This window comes from Monosiga brevicollis, genomic scaffold (assembly GCF_000002865.3).
Source record: "Monosiga brevicollis MX1 MONBRscaffold_43 genomic scaffold, whole genome shotgun sequence".
NCBI classification, from domain to species: domain Eukaryota; class Choanoflagellata; order Craspedida; family Salpingoecidae; genus Monosiga; species Monosiga brevicollis.
In genome coordinates this window covers 17875-30237 of record NW_001865080.1, presented here as the reverse complement: position 1 = coordinate 30237, position 12363 = coordinate 17875, and the positions used below count along the sequence as shown (strand labels likewise).

Sequence of the window (12363 nt, the reverse complement as noted above, 5' to 3'; positions counted from 1 at the left end):
TGACCTGGCCTCGCCAATTAAGCCCCTGTGTTGTCAACGAGGCAGACCCCGGAGGCACTGCACGCCACTCTCAGGCCCGACGAGCGACAACCTTTCACGGCTGAAAAAAAAAACGGTTGACAAGAAGACGATTCCCCAAACACACAAGAAAGCGGCAGGCGGTGATCACGAGGCCACCGCCGCCTGCAAACTGGAAGATGGATGGATGGACCGTACAAGTGCAGTCCCCTCTTTGCAACATAAACGGCAGCCAAGAGCGACAACAACAACAACAACAACGAGGAGGAGGAGGAACAAACGAGACGGCGCGCACTCACCCAGTCGGTCCAGAGAAACTAAAAAAAACGCCAAAAACCGAAAATCAGACGCACACAGCCATGAGAGAGAGAGGGTGAGAGCGAGCGTCCGTGTGAGAGAGGGGGTGGGAGTGAGGGAGATGTTGAGAGGAGGGTGTCGTTGTGGGATTTCTGGGTGTGAGATGGAAGGGAAAATACAAGGAAGGTCAGAGAAGATGCGGGGCAGCCATCACTCACCCAGAGAAAATGAGTATCCAGCAGCAAGCACCAGAGCGTGTGGGGAGCAACAGCAAAGGTGTGAGAACAAAAGAAAAGAGCGATCTTTTGTCTGACGGCACAGAGAGAGAGAGAGAGAGAAGCTGCACCCGCGTGGTGTTAGACTTTACTACTACATGTACATGTGAGACACACATTTACACTTTTACACAGAGAGAGAGGGTGCGGTTGCTACGCTGTTGTTGTCAAGGCTCTGTATTGTTTCACCACCAAAAGAGGAAGTAAAATAATAGCCAGGTTGCTGGACACTTTATCCCTCTAGTTTTGACTTTGATCCTCTAAAGTAGCCTGACCGCACAAACGTAGCGCCGTTTTGCTCACAAGCAACACACACGTGCCCCCTCTAGCCAACGTCAAATGTCAGCATTTTCGACGGACACGCGTTCGTTGTCTCTCTCACACACACACGCGCTCTCTCTCTCTCATTTCGCGCACATCGCGCTCTCTCTCTCTCTCTCTCTCTCGCTCTCTGACGCGCGCGCGCGCTTTTCCTGCTCTCTGCTCTCTGCTCTCTGCTCTCTGCTCTGAGAGGCCGAGCCATTTGGGGGCAAGATGGCGCCTAAAGGTGCAAAGGCGATGGGCCAGCAGCGCAAAAAGGCTGCCGGTGGCAAGATGGCGACCCCCAAGCGTGGTAGGTTCTGGCATCCCCGCTTTCATGTCTTTCAAAGTCAATGCCGAGACCACCTGCAGCCCTCCCCTCCCCGCGAATCAGCTCAACAAATCTAAACTCCTTTCATCGCAATTGGCAGGGCATGCGAGCAAGAGTGACCGCGAGGGCCCCGAGCAACCCGAGCAAGCCGTCAGCCGCCGGCAGGAAAAGACCGAGCACGCGACTTCACCCGAACAGGCCAAGCGCGCTAAAGTGGACCCGGAAGCCGCCGTTTCGGCCCTCGAAGCGTTGCATCCAGACGCTCTGCCCGACTACGAGAAGGGCGCAGACCATGTCAAGTTCTCAGCCTTTCAGCACCTGCTTTCAGAAAATACCATGAAGGCCATTGATGTACGCTCGCACCGACCTGGCCGGGCCTCCCTGGCTCCCTGGTCTTTATTTTCTGCCGCGTTTGAGCCATGACCATGGATCCATCCAACAAACTCTGGCCGCATGGGCTCCCATCGCATGCCTCACCTCCCTTTTGTGCTCACGACATTGACAGGAAATGGGCTTTACACACATGATGGAAATTCAGTACAAAACATTGCCCCTCCTCCTGCAAAAGCGCGACTTGCTCGGTGCCGCCAAGACAGGCTCGGGCAAGACCATGGCCTTCCTGCTGCCCGCCGTCGAGCTCATGCAGACGCTCAAGTTTACCCCCCGCAACGGCACCGGCATTATCATCATCAGCCCCACCCGTGAGCTTTCATTGCAAACATACGGTGTCGTTCAGGACCTCCTTCGCTACCATCCCCAAACACATGGCCTTGTCATGGGTGGTGCCAACCGCCGAGTAAGTCCAAATTACAAACCAGCACTGTGCTTACTGCTCAAAACGACGTTTTCTCTCTCTGTCTCTCTCTCTCTGTCCCATCTGGCTTGTCTATCCTCCACGTGAGCCATCTGCTCCCCTTTCCTTACCCAATGCCCGCCTCGCGTGCTTGCACAGGCTGAAGCCGATCGCTTGGTCAAGGGCGTCAACGTACTGGTCGCTACCCCCGGTCGACTGCTCGATCACCTGCAGAACACGCAAGGTTTCCTCTACAAGAACCTGCAATGCTTGATCATTGACGAGGCTGATCGCATCCTGCAAGTCGGTTTCGAGGAAGAGATGCGCCAAATCATCAAGCTGCTCCCCAGTACGTTCTAAGCACCTCGTGCTCAGCCTACGCTGATTGATCTGATGTAACAAATAATAAAGAGAGAGCGCGCGCGCGTGCGCAAAGGTACGAGCCACGTCTCCACGGCTCATCTTTGCCTTTGGATGTCCGCAGAGAAGCGCCAGACCCTTTTGTTCTCGGCCACACAGACGCGGAAGGTCGAAGACTTGGCTCGCATCAGTCTCAAGGGCGAGCCCCTCTACGTTGGTGTCAACGACCAAGACGAAGAGGCGACAGCTGACAACATTGAACAGGGCTACATTGTGAGTCCTTGCAATGTCGTAACCCTTCACGTCAGATTCTTCAAGCGTGCTGTCGTTTTTGCCTTGCTCATATCACTTCGACTCTGCCGTGCTTCTCAATAGATTTGCCCCGCAGACAAGCGCTTCTTGCTTCTCTTCACATTTTTGAAGCGCAACCTGAAGAAGAAGGTCATGGTCTTTCTCAGCTCTTGCAACAGTGTAAAATTCCATGCCGAGCTGCTCAACTACATTGACATCCCCGTCCTGGACATTCATGTAAGCTCAGCAACATTCGCCGTGGTTGACCCCGTCTTTATTTTATCCCACCTTGTCCATACCTTTTGCTATGTCCTTCCTTTTTTTTTGTGGTGCACTCGGTGTTGGAGAGCCTCGCCTTTTTTTCACTTCCCAATTTGATGATGGTCACAGGGCAAGCAAAAGCAAGGAAAGCGCACGACCACTTTCTTCGAGTTTTGCAACGCAGAGCATGGCATTCTTCTGTGTACCGATGTCGCTGCGCGTGGCTTGGATATTTCCAATGTGGATTGGATCGTGCAGTATGATCCCCCGGATGATCCTCGCGTACGTCCGCTTCCGTCTCTGCCAATTACCTGTCCGCAAGGGCGTCTTTTCTTGGGCTGGCATCAATCAAGACATCACTGATTGCTCCTGGGGTTTGCGCTTCCCACAACAGGATTACATCCATCGCGTCGGTCGTACGGCTCGTGGCACAGACAAATCGGGCAAGGCGCTTCTTTTCCTCCTTCCCGAGGAAGTCGCGTTTCTCAAATACTTGAAGCAGGCCAAGGTGCGCCCAAAAGAGTACGAGTTCCCAGCGGCCAAGATCAGCAATGTACAGATGCAGGTGAGCCCCATGTCGCAGTGGGCCTTTCGGGTCGAAGTGCACCCAAAGCTTGGTACACCAATGCCTGCAATTGTTTTCCACTTATCTGATACTTATTTTTTTTTTCCCAGCTTGAAAAGCTGATTCAGGAGAATTACTATTTGCACAAGTCTGCCAAGGAAGGCTATCGCTCCTACTTGCAGGCCTATGCTTCGCATTCACTCAAGCAGGTGTGACTCGATCCATGGCTGCATCAGGGTGAGCAGGCACGCCAACACTCATTCTTTTTTGTGCAGATTTTTGATGTCAACACTTTGGACCTCAGTCGTGTCGGCAAGGCCTTTGGTTTTTCCGTGCCTCCCAACGTCAACCTGAGTAAGTGGACGTTGCTGGCAGACAAACGTTCTCGAGTCAATTTTGCTTTGGCTAAGCTTTGGCTAAACATGACCAGCAGCACGCCCGCGCGTTGCTGGCTGCAAGCACACACACACACCCACACATATACCCGATTCACGACTTACACTGTCCGTTTATCAGTTCTCATTATTATTCTTTGCTTTTGTTCTTTTTTTGGCAATCTGCCTTTTGTAAATCTGATCCAACCGCGTTTGTAGATGTGCATGCCAGCAAGGGCAAGGTTCAGAAGCGTGGTGGTGGCGGCGGTTTTGGTGAGGGCTACCAAGTGGACGACAAAACTCGTGCCTTCCGCAGGCAGTTTATGAAGAAGAAGTCTGGCTCTCAGGTGGCAAGGTGATGATGGCCGCCTGATCGGTTGTCGACGAGTGCACCCAGTGATGCGTGCTCGAGTTGTGGTGAAGTCTGTTCCGAAAAACTCAAAATTGAGCCTCGACCCTCCATGTCCTCTGTCGCGCTGTTGTGCTGAGATTCCGATGCTCTTGCGGTTGGGACACCTCCCTGATTGGATGGTTCCGGCGCCTAATCCCAACGTAAAGCGGAAAGAGAGGCGGGCGTGTGTGGGCAGACCATAAGACGATATATACACTCCAGTGGAACTCAGTGGAGCTTCAACTTCGACGGCCACTGTACCTCATGGATCGTGAAAGGCGCTGCAGGTGCCGGGGCGATCTCTCGGCCATCTGTGTCGCATCACCATCCAACAAAGTTACAGCACCTTTGCGGCAGAGTTGGTAGCAGTCAACCAAGCATTACGCTAAACGTACCGTACACAACGCGCTCAGGCACAACTTGATGAAAGTATGTCAGCCATCGCGCGGCTTCGAGGGCCGTGGATAGCCATATATGATGGTCATGCGCATGATCTTTGACGTTGATCACGAGATGAGTCGCCTCGCTGTGTGGCATGTCTGGTTGTTCATGGTCAGGGTCCGGCTATCGTTGGAGATGAAGCGACAGGTCACCCATCGGAGATGAGAATAGGTCAGTTTTCAAACACTCCTTAAACATTCCTAGAGAGGGCGGGAGCGAAGCTTACTTGGTCCACCAGGTTATTGTCAGGAGATTGTGCAGCATGAATGCTGCTTGCTATTACCGGCACCTCGCCGACATATGGCAAGCTGGCCTCGGCCGTGAGACCGCCGCAGGAGCAGCACAAGAGCAAGGGCATATGCATGGAACAGGTAAAACCGATGGAGAAAAGGCATGGCATTGTGTGGCTTAAACTTGTCGCGCGTACCTTTGATCTCCTTTGAAAGCGGCTTTGTATAACAGGATGCGACCTAGTTTTGGCTCAGCGATGGCAAGCACGAGGCGCTGGCGTCGACTAAAAGGCCCTTGATACATGGCGTAATCTCTCAGTTCAACGTTGACGTCGTTGGCGTTTTGGGTGTTGGCCTGCTCGGGCATGTGTTTGGCAGGCAGATTGGCAGTAGACCGTATGACTTGATCTGGGAGTGACGGCGACCGCAGAAATGACAGGACTGGTGGGGAGCTGTGGGCCACAAAAGCGCAATATGTGATGAATATGGAGCTCAAGAGTCTCAACTCTAGTGTCAGCGACAGGAAATGGGGGCATCCTTGACGTACTGAGCCACATTTGGGATGCGCAGGAGACCATTCAGATAGAGTTCAAGTGCTGGTCTGCGGCGCGTCGCAAGATCCTCGGCAGCTACGCAGGCGCAATGCACCAAGTGTGAGAGCACTCGTGACCAACTCTCGATTCAGCATCCGTTGATCCAAGAGGGATGAAAGGTGTGCAAGACCCGTCCGATTGTGCTCTACAACGACGGCAGCATCTCATGCCGGATTCGAATCACAGGCTCACCTCGTCTCCGGGCTGACTTAGACGCCTTGAAGCTCAGGAGGCGCTTGCCTGGCAGAGGAGGCAAGATGCTATTGTTGTTGTGGGGGATTCCAGGTGTGATTCAAGGATGACAGGCATCAGGGACCAATCTGAGGAATGGCTCGTCGGGCGCTGCGATCTGGTGTCCGGGCTCACAGGCATGAGCAGGCCGTACCGTGGATGGGTACCTCGACCTGCTTCGATCGGGAATTCATCGAGCAAGCGGCAATGCAGCTCAAAAAAGTCGTCGTACGTTTGCTGCACAGAGCCAACGACAGCTACATCGCGTTATAATAAAGGCCCGAAATGAGTGTCAAACAATCAGGGCATAATTGGGGCTGCGGCATGTTTCGGACCCAGCCACGGGCGCTGGCGAAGTGTGAGCAACCTTGATTTTGATTGCTGCAGACAATCTCAAAGTAGATGTGTTCACCCATCCAGCGGAAAGAGGGCACGCTACAACGAGCGGGAGGCATTGGAAGTGGCATCTACGAACACATTCCTACAGCGTCAGGGAGCACGGCGGCTTGTTTCCTCAGCCCAGCCGGCAGGCCGAGCTAGCCATCCATGACCAGCAGAACGACTCCAAACACACACACACACACACACACACACACACGTAGATGCTCACCTTCAGGCGTTTCCGACATCCAAAGGGGAGAGGTAGAGTGGGAGCCGTAGCCCCCTGATACCCACCAAAAGTGAAAGCAAATGCTTCATCGAGATTGCCATTCCCCGTCCCCGCCCTCGACCTGCTCGCTTCCAAGACCGACAACACTCTGCCCTCCACTTCACAGAAATTCAGCCAAATAGTCTGTTGTGCGTATCTCTCTCAAAGCTCTCTCTCTCAAAATCTCTCTCTCTCTGTAAATCTCAAAATTCCCTCTGAAAAAAAGTCTAACTCTCTCTAACCCTTTCTCCCTCTCTCACACACACACACTCACTCTCTCTCACTCACTCTCTCTCACTCACTCTCTCTCACTCTCTCACTCTCTCTCACTCACTCACTCTCTCTCTCTCTCTCACACTTTCTCTCTCTCGCTCTCTCTCTTCCTCACTCTCGTCCGCGGCTGTCCTCATGGCGCTGGGCTGCGGTGAGGGCAATGATTCGCATCCGCCTTGAGCTTTGAAGGCCACGGCAGCGGCATCTCACTTTCTAGATAGAGCTCTTTCTTGGTGACAACATCTCCAAGCATCGTTATCATCAGCAGCAGCATCATGTCCGGTCGGCAGCGACAGTCCTCGACGATGTCGCGCAAAAAGGTCGATGTGAGCTTCACCGGGATCCGAGAACCCAAGTTTCTGCAAAAGCTCAGGTCTGCCTGTGACCCCCTACTCTTGCTGCTTGATGCGTACAACTTGAACATGCTCAGCATTGATGCCCGCCGGCAGAGCGACACATGGCCTCAAGCCTCGCGAGGAGCAGCAGGAAGAAGACATTCAAGCCAAGTTTGCCAAGCTGCCCAAAGCCACGGATGATGACGATTCCTTCCACGTCAAGGTGGAGGATGAGCCTCAGGTGCAACGCCCGCTCCATCGCCGTGCTTTTGGCGGGCCCCGTCCATTGTGACAATAAGCAAGCTCAATACTGACTCGGGGCGCCTGGGCCATATTCTTGATACATCCACTTTGCTGCTGTTCATGCCTTGTGTATGATAGGTGGTCGTGCTCAAAGATGGAGATCTGACCATGCAAGAGGCAAAAGCAGCCGTCGCCAGCGGTGCTAGTACGTGGCACTGCCAACTTGTGTGGTCCTTCCATCCTTTCACACACCTTCCCCCCGTCTACCTTGTGCGTCTCTAACGGCCTTGTTTCATGCGTTTGTGCTTTTTTAACAGAGGGAACTGAAGCAGTTCTTGCAGCTCACGATCAACCCAAGTTTGCAAAAAAGAAACGAGACAAGACCCACAAGGAAGTGAAGGATGGATCGAAGCGTAGCAAGAGTCTGAACAAGAAAAACGCAAGCACTCTGTCCTTCCAGGATGATGACGAGGAAGACTGATCGAATAACCAGAGAGTTGAAGACACAAATCGACTCATGAATCCTAGCTGAATCTCGTAATTCGCAAAAGTCACCTGCACCGACTCTCATCAACATTCGAGAGAAGATGAGCTGTGTAAGGAATCACATCTTTTCGAGCCTCGACGAAAGGCAACATAGCGGGCAAGACGATTATGCCAGGACGCCGTTTGTAATGGATATGCAGCGTAGCTGTTAGAGCTATTCAACACGACGACGGGTAGAGACAAGTATGAGGTTATGAATGAGACAGAGGCAGCGGCAAAGACGAAGACAGAGAGGGAGTATGAAATGGTTGATACGAAAGGACAGTATATGAGAGCATCTATTGGGACGTATGTGCGCATCGGCCATGTCAAGGAGGGGTTTTTGATCCTGCGTCTCTTGGCATGGCTGCAGGCCAGTCCAGAGCTGGCCGTCGGAGTCAAGGACGGCATTTCAGCAGCAGTTGGCATGGCCTTTGGTGAGCTTCAAGCCTGTGAGTCTACCCCGGGCTGGACCATGCTCTCCCTCGATTTCAAGAGTGCCTTCAACTACACCGACCGAGCACGGCTGCACGAGATTGTGGCCGACAAGGTCCCTGGCTCTTGCGCGCCTTTGAACGACACTATGCTCGACCCACTACCCACTGCATTGTCGACAAGTTCTTCAAGGTCATTGACATTGATGTTGGCCAAGGCATTGTGCAGGGCAACGAGCTATCGCCCTTCTTCTTTGCCCTGTACTCCTGTGAGGTCCTCGGTCTCCTCGACGCCACCACTGACTATCGCTGCAAGGTCATCAAGTACCTCGACGACATTGTACTGATGGGTCCCGCGGAGGACGTGGCGGCCGACGTCGAGATTGTCAAGGCTCGTGCAGAGTCTGCTGGCCTTCATTTGCAGCCCAGTAAGAGCCGCTTCTACATGCCTCGCCACCATTCGGCTTCCATCACTGCTATCAAGTCTGTCTTGCCAGATGCCGTGCGCGAGACGGCCAACACGGGCATGACGGTCATGGGAACGCCGATTGGCCGTCGCGAGTGTATGAAGAAGCAGCTGAACGACAAGGCGAAGCACATTGCTGGCAAGCTCAATGACATGCTGACGACCGGTGTCTCGCTTCAGGCCCTCCTCACGGCCATGCAGTACGTGCCTAGCCTCATCAACCACCTCTACACGCTGCCCCCAAGTCTGACGTCGGGCTTGTCCGAGCTCTTGAACCGTGCTTGCAAGGAGACCTTTGTCAAAGCCTTTTTTGCCAAGGTAAACCTGTCTGCACCAGCCGGAGCTGAAGGTCATGACGTTACGCTGGAACAGCTCCTGGAGGCTCGCATCTTCACGCGGGCCAACACCGGGGGCTTTGGCCTGCACGACCTGGTTGAGCGCGGTCCGGTGGCTTATGTCTGCAACATGGCCAAGCTGGCCACTCGCTACCCTCGGGTCTACGATCGACTTTTGGAGGATGCATCGAGGGCTGCCGACTTTGAGGTCCATGTGCAGCGAGCTGGCTTCCAGATGGCCACGGTCAAGGACGCGGCGACTCAGCGACCAGCTGAGATCATTGCCCTTCGTTCCAAGGCGGCACTGGACGACCTGATGGCCAAGTGTGCACTGGACCTGCAGCAGGCATATCTGGCCTCACGCGAATGGGGCGTCAGCACTGTCTTGGTGTGTGAACATGTTCACACACTCTTGACCATGCGGGGTCGGGACAAGTTGCGTCGCTTGAGCGACACGACCTTTGCCATTGCGGTCGTGTCCATGATGGGTTTTGGCCTCCATGAACTCATCAACGTCAAGCCGACGGACAAGTGCCCGCTCTGCAGCAGCAAGACACCTCAGCCGCGACTGACCCGCGAGCACCTGCTAACCTGCCGTCCCATCAAGCGTCACAACGCCCTTCGCGACGAGATGGGCCGCCTGCTCAGGTACGCCACCCTCTCCCATGTCTGGGTGGAAAAGTCTGGCTACAACGCCAACGGCCAGAGCTGCCGCATCGACCTGCACTGCCGCAACCCTTTTCCCGGCGGTGCTCTGGGCCCAGCTCTGCCCGACCTGGGCATTGACGTGACTGTGCGCACAGCCCAACCCCCGACCACCTCGCAAGCCTGCATCAAGGTGGGCGCTGCCCTTCGCCGAGCCGAAAAGGAGAAGCGCGACTACTACACCGGTTTCAACCATGGAAAAACTCTGATCGTCCCTGCGGCGATGACGACAACCGGTGGGTTCGCCTCCTCCTTTGTGGATCTGCTTGGTCAGCTCGCCCGCTGCGCCGAGGCCCGTGGTGTGTACCAGCCGGGGCTGGATGAGGCCTTTGTTCCTCGGTGGAAAGGTCGCTTTGCGGCGCTGGTCCATCAGATGAACGCTGACCACATCCAGCGCCACTTTGGCGGTGCCTGCCTGCGCTCGTCGTAGGTAGGCACCGTCTCGGGGGTCCCTCTGTGGGGATCCCTGTGTGCACCTGTTTTAATTTTTGCTGTATTTTGTGGTATTCTGCTGAATTTTTGTAAGGTCCTTTGTATGATGTCTTTGTCTTCTGTGGTCGGTTGTTTTCTCAATCCGACGTTGTGTCTCGTTGGATGTGAGCGTGCCGTGGTGTTCATTGTGTTTGTGCTGTGATGGCTTATACTTGTGATGTGTGACTGCCCTTCTGGGTGTCTTGTGTTTGAAATGGCCTTATCTCTGGTTATACTTGGTCGTTTTGTACGATTTTTGTTTCTATGTGCGTGATTCTTCGCGCTTGTACTTCTTGGCATGATAAAAGCCAGCGAATGTAACTTGTTCTCTTGTGTTGTTTTGCGTGCCGTTGTGATTTTGATGTCGGGGTTGCACAGCTTTGCTTTCAGCTCTGAGGTTCAAACACCTAATTTATTTATTATTATCAGGCTCGACCACATCAGACCCGAGCATTTTAGGCCCGAACGTATCAGACTCGAGTAGAGCAAGACCAAACGGATCAGGTTCGAACAGGTTAGGCGCGAGAAGAGAAGGTCCGAGCGGACCAGGCCCGTGCAGATCAGGCCCGAGCACAACATATCGGAGCACACCAGACCCGAGCAGATTAGGCCCGAACAGACCAGGCCCGAACGGATCAGTCCCGAACAGATCAAGCTCGAGCAGATCAGGCCCAAACAGATCAAGTTCGAGTAGAGCAGGACCAAACAGATCAGGCTCGAACAGATCAGGTTCGAGAAGATCAGGTCCGAGCAGATCAGGCTCGTGCAAAGCAGGACCTAACGCAGCAGGCCCGAACGGATCAGGCCCGAACCGATCAGGTTCGAGCAGATCAGGCCCAAACAGATCAGGTCCGAGTAGAGCAGGCCCAAACAGATCAGGCTCGAACAGATCAGGTTCGAGCAGATCAGGTCCGAGCAGATCAGGCTCGTGCAAAGCAGGCCCTAACGCAGCAGGCCCGAACGGATCAGGCCCGAACCGATCAAGTTCGAGCAGATCAGGCCCAAACAGATCAAGTCCGAGTAGAGCAGGACCAAACAGATCAGGCTCGAACAGATCAGGTTCGAGAAGATCAGGTCGAAGATCAGCGAGCAGATCAGGCTCGTGCAAAGCAGGACCTAACGTAGCAGGCCCGAACGGATCAGGCCCGAACCGATCAGGTTCGAGCAGATCAGGCCCAAACAGATCAAGTCCGAGTAGAGCAGGACCAAACAGATCAGGCTCGAACAGATCAGGTTCGAGAAGATCAGGTCCGAGCAGATCAGGCTCGTGCAAAGCAGGACCTAACGCAGCAGGCCCGAACGGATCAGGCCCGAACCGATCAGGTTCGAGCAGATCAGGCCCAAACAGATCAAGTCCGAGTAGAGCAGGACCAAACAGATCAGGCTCGAACAGATCAGGTTCGAGAAGATCAGGTCCGAGCAGATCAGGCTCGTGCAAAGCAGGACCTAACGTAGCAGGCCCGAACGGATCAGGCCCGAACCGATCAGGTTCGAGCAGATCAGGCCCAAACAGATCAAGTTCGAGTAGAGCAGGACCAAACAGATCAGGCTCGAACAGATCAGGTTCGAGAAGATTATAAAGGTGTATGTCCAGTACAGTGTTATGTGTGTGGACAAGGCGATTGTCACAGAGGTATCCAACCAATCGAAGTGCATACGAGAACATGGATTGAAGCAAGGCGAAGGAACAAGACAGAACAAGACAGAAGGAGGGAAGTGGAACGACCGAGGTCAAGAAGGAAAATGGTACCGATCCAGGGAGATCGCTCCCATTTATAGCAGGTGGAAACACACACACACACAGTGGAGACAGAGAATGGACTATCACACTGAAGACAGGTGGAAGCGATATCAGCAATCTGTTGGGACCAACAGATGCCACAACAAGATGATACAGCAAGATGGTACAGCAAGATGTTACACAACAAGGTGGGACAACATCAAGTACCAGAGGACACACAACGTGGTAAAGTATACCGTCTCAGATTGTGCCTCTAATACTCCCCTTCAAGCTGAGAACGGAAGAGCATGTCACACAAACGACGATGGCTCGGTCCATTGAGCAGCTTGGTGAGAAGGTCAGCAACCATGTCCTTGGTCCCGCAGAACCGGACATCGAGCTGGTTGCGTTCATACCTCTCTTGCACAAAGCGATACTTGACAGCAATGTGCTTGG

At 53.8% G+C, this 12363-nt stretch overlaps 5 protein-coding genes across 5 annotated transcripts; 4 read left to right on the top strand and 1 right to left on the bottom strand.

Moving 5' to 3' along the window:
- Positions 1 to 1124: 1124 nt before the first annotated feature.
- Positions 1125 to 1644, top strand: MONBRDRAFT_12661 (uncharacterized protein; the record flags this gene model as incomplete). The annotated part of the gene is made up of 2 exons (XM_001750557.1): positions 1125 to 1203; positions 1322 to 1644. The coding sequence occupies 2 exons, from the start codon at positions 1125 to 1127 to the stop codon at positions 1642 to 1644; spliced, it is 402 nt and encodes a 133-aa protein (XP_001750609.1).
- A 187-nt stretch (positions 1645 to 1831) lies between these two features.
- MONBRDRAFT_12660 (uncharacterized protein) lies at positions 1832 to 5894 on the top strand (the record flags this gene model as incomplete). Its single annotated transcript, XM_001750556.1, has 10 exons — positions 1832 to 2017; positions 2174 to 2363; positions 2499 to 2647; positions 2750 to 2902; positions 3056 to 3208; positions 3321 to 3491; positions 3602 to 3700; positions 3767 to 3845; positions 4085 to 4086; positions 5889 to 5894. 10 exons carry the CDS (start codon positions 1832 to 1834, stop codon positions 5892 to 5894), a joined length of 1188 nt encoding a protein of 395 aa, XP_001750608.1.
- A 633-nt stretch (positions 5895 to 6527) lies between these two features.
- Positions 6528 to 7777, top strand: MONBRDRAFT_34621 (uncharacterized protein). The gene is made up of 5 exons (XM_001750555.1): positions 6528 to 6625; positions 6924 to 7046; positions 7123 to 7249; positions 7390 to 7456; positions 7569 to 7777. The coding sequence occupies exons 2-5, from the start codon at positions 6949 to 6951 to the stop codon at positions 7730 to 7732; spliced, it is 456 nt and encodes a 151-aa protein (XP_001750607.1). The 5' UTR covers positions 6528 to 6625; positions 6924 to 6948; the 3' UTR covers positions 7733 to 7777.
- A 213-nt stretch (positions 7778 to 7990) lies between these two features.
- MONBRDRAFT_30070 (uncharacterized protein) lies at positions 7991 to 10146 on the top strand (the record flags this gene model as incomplete). Its single annotated transcript, XM_001750554.1, has 2 exons — positions 7991 to 8326; positions 8395 to 10146. The coding sequence occupies 2 exons, from the start codon at positions 7991 to 7993 to the stop codon at positions 10144 to 10146; spliced, it is 2088 nt and encodes a 695-aa protein (XP_001750606.1).
- A 453-nt stretch (positions 10147 to 10599) lies between these two features.
- Positions 10600 to 11853, bottom strand: MONBRDRAFT_12658 (uncharacterized protein; the record flags this gene model as incomplete). The annotated part of the gene is made up of 1 exon (XM_001750522.1): positions 10600 to 11853. The coding sequence occupies one exon, from the start codon at positions 11851 to 11853 to the stop codon at positions 10600 to 10602; it is 1254 nt and encodes a 417-aa protein (XP_001750574.1).
- Between the last annotated feature and the right edge of the window lie 510 nt (positions 11854 to 12363).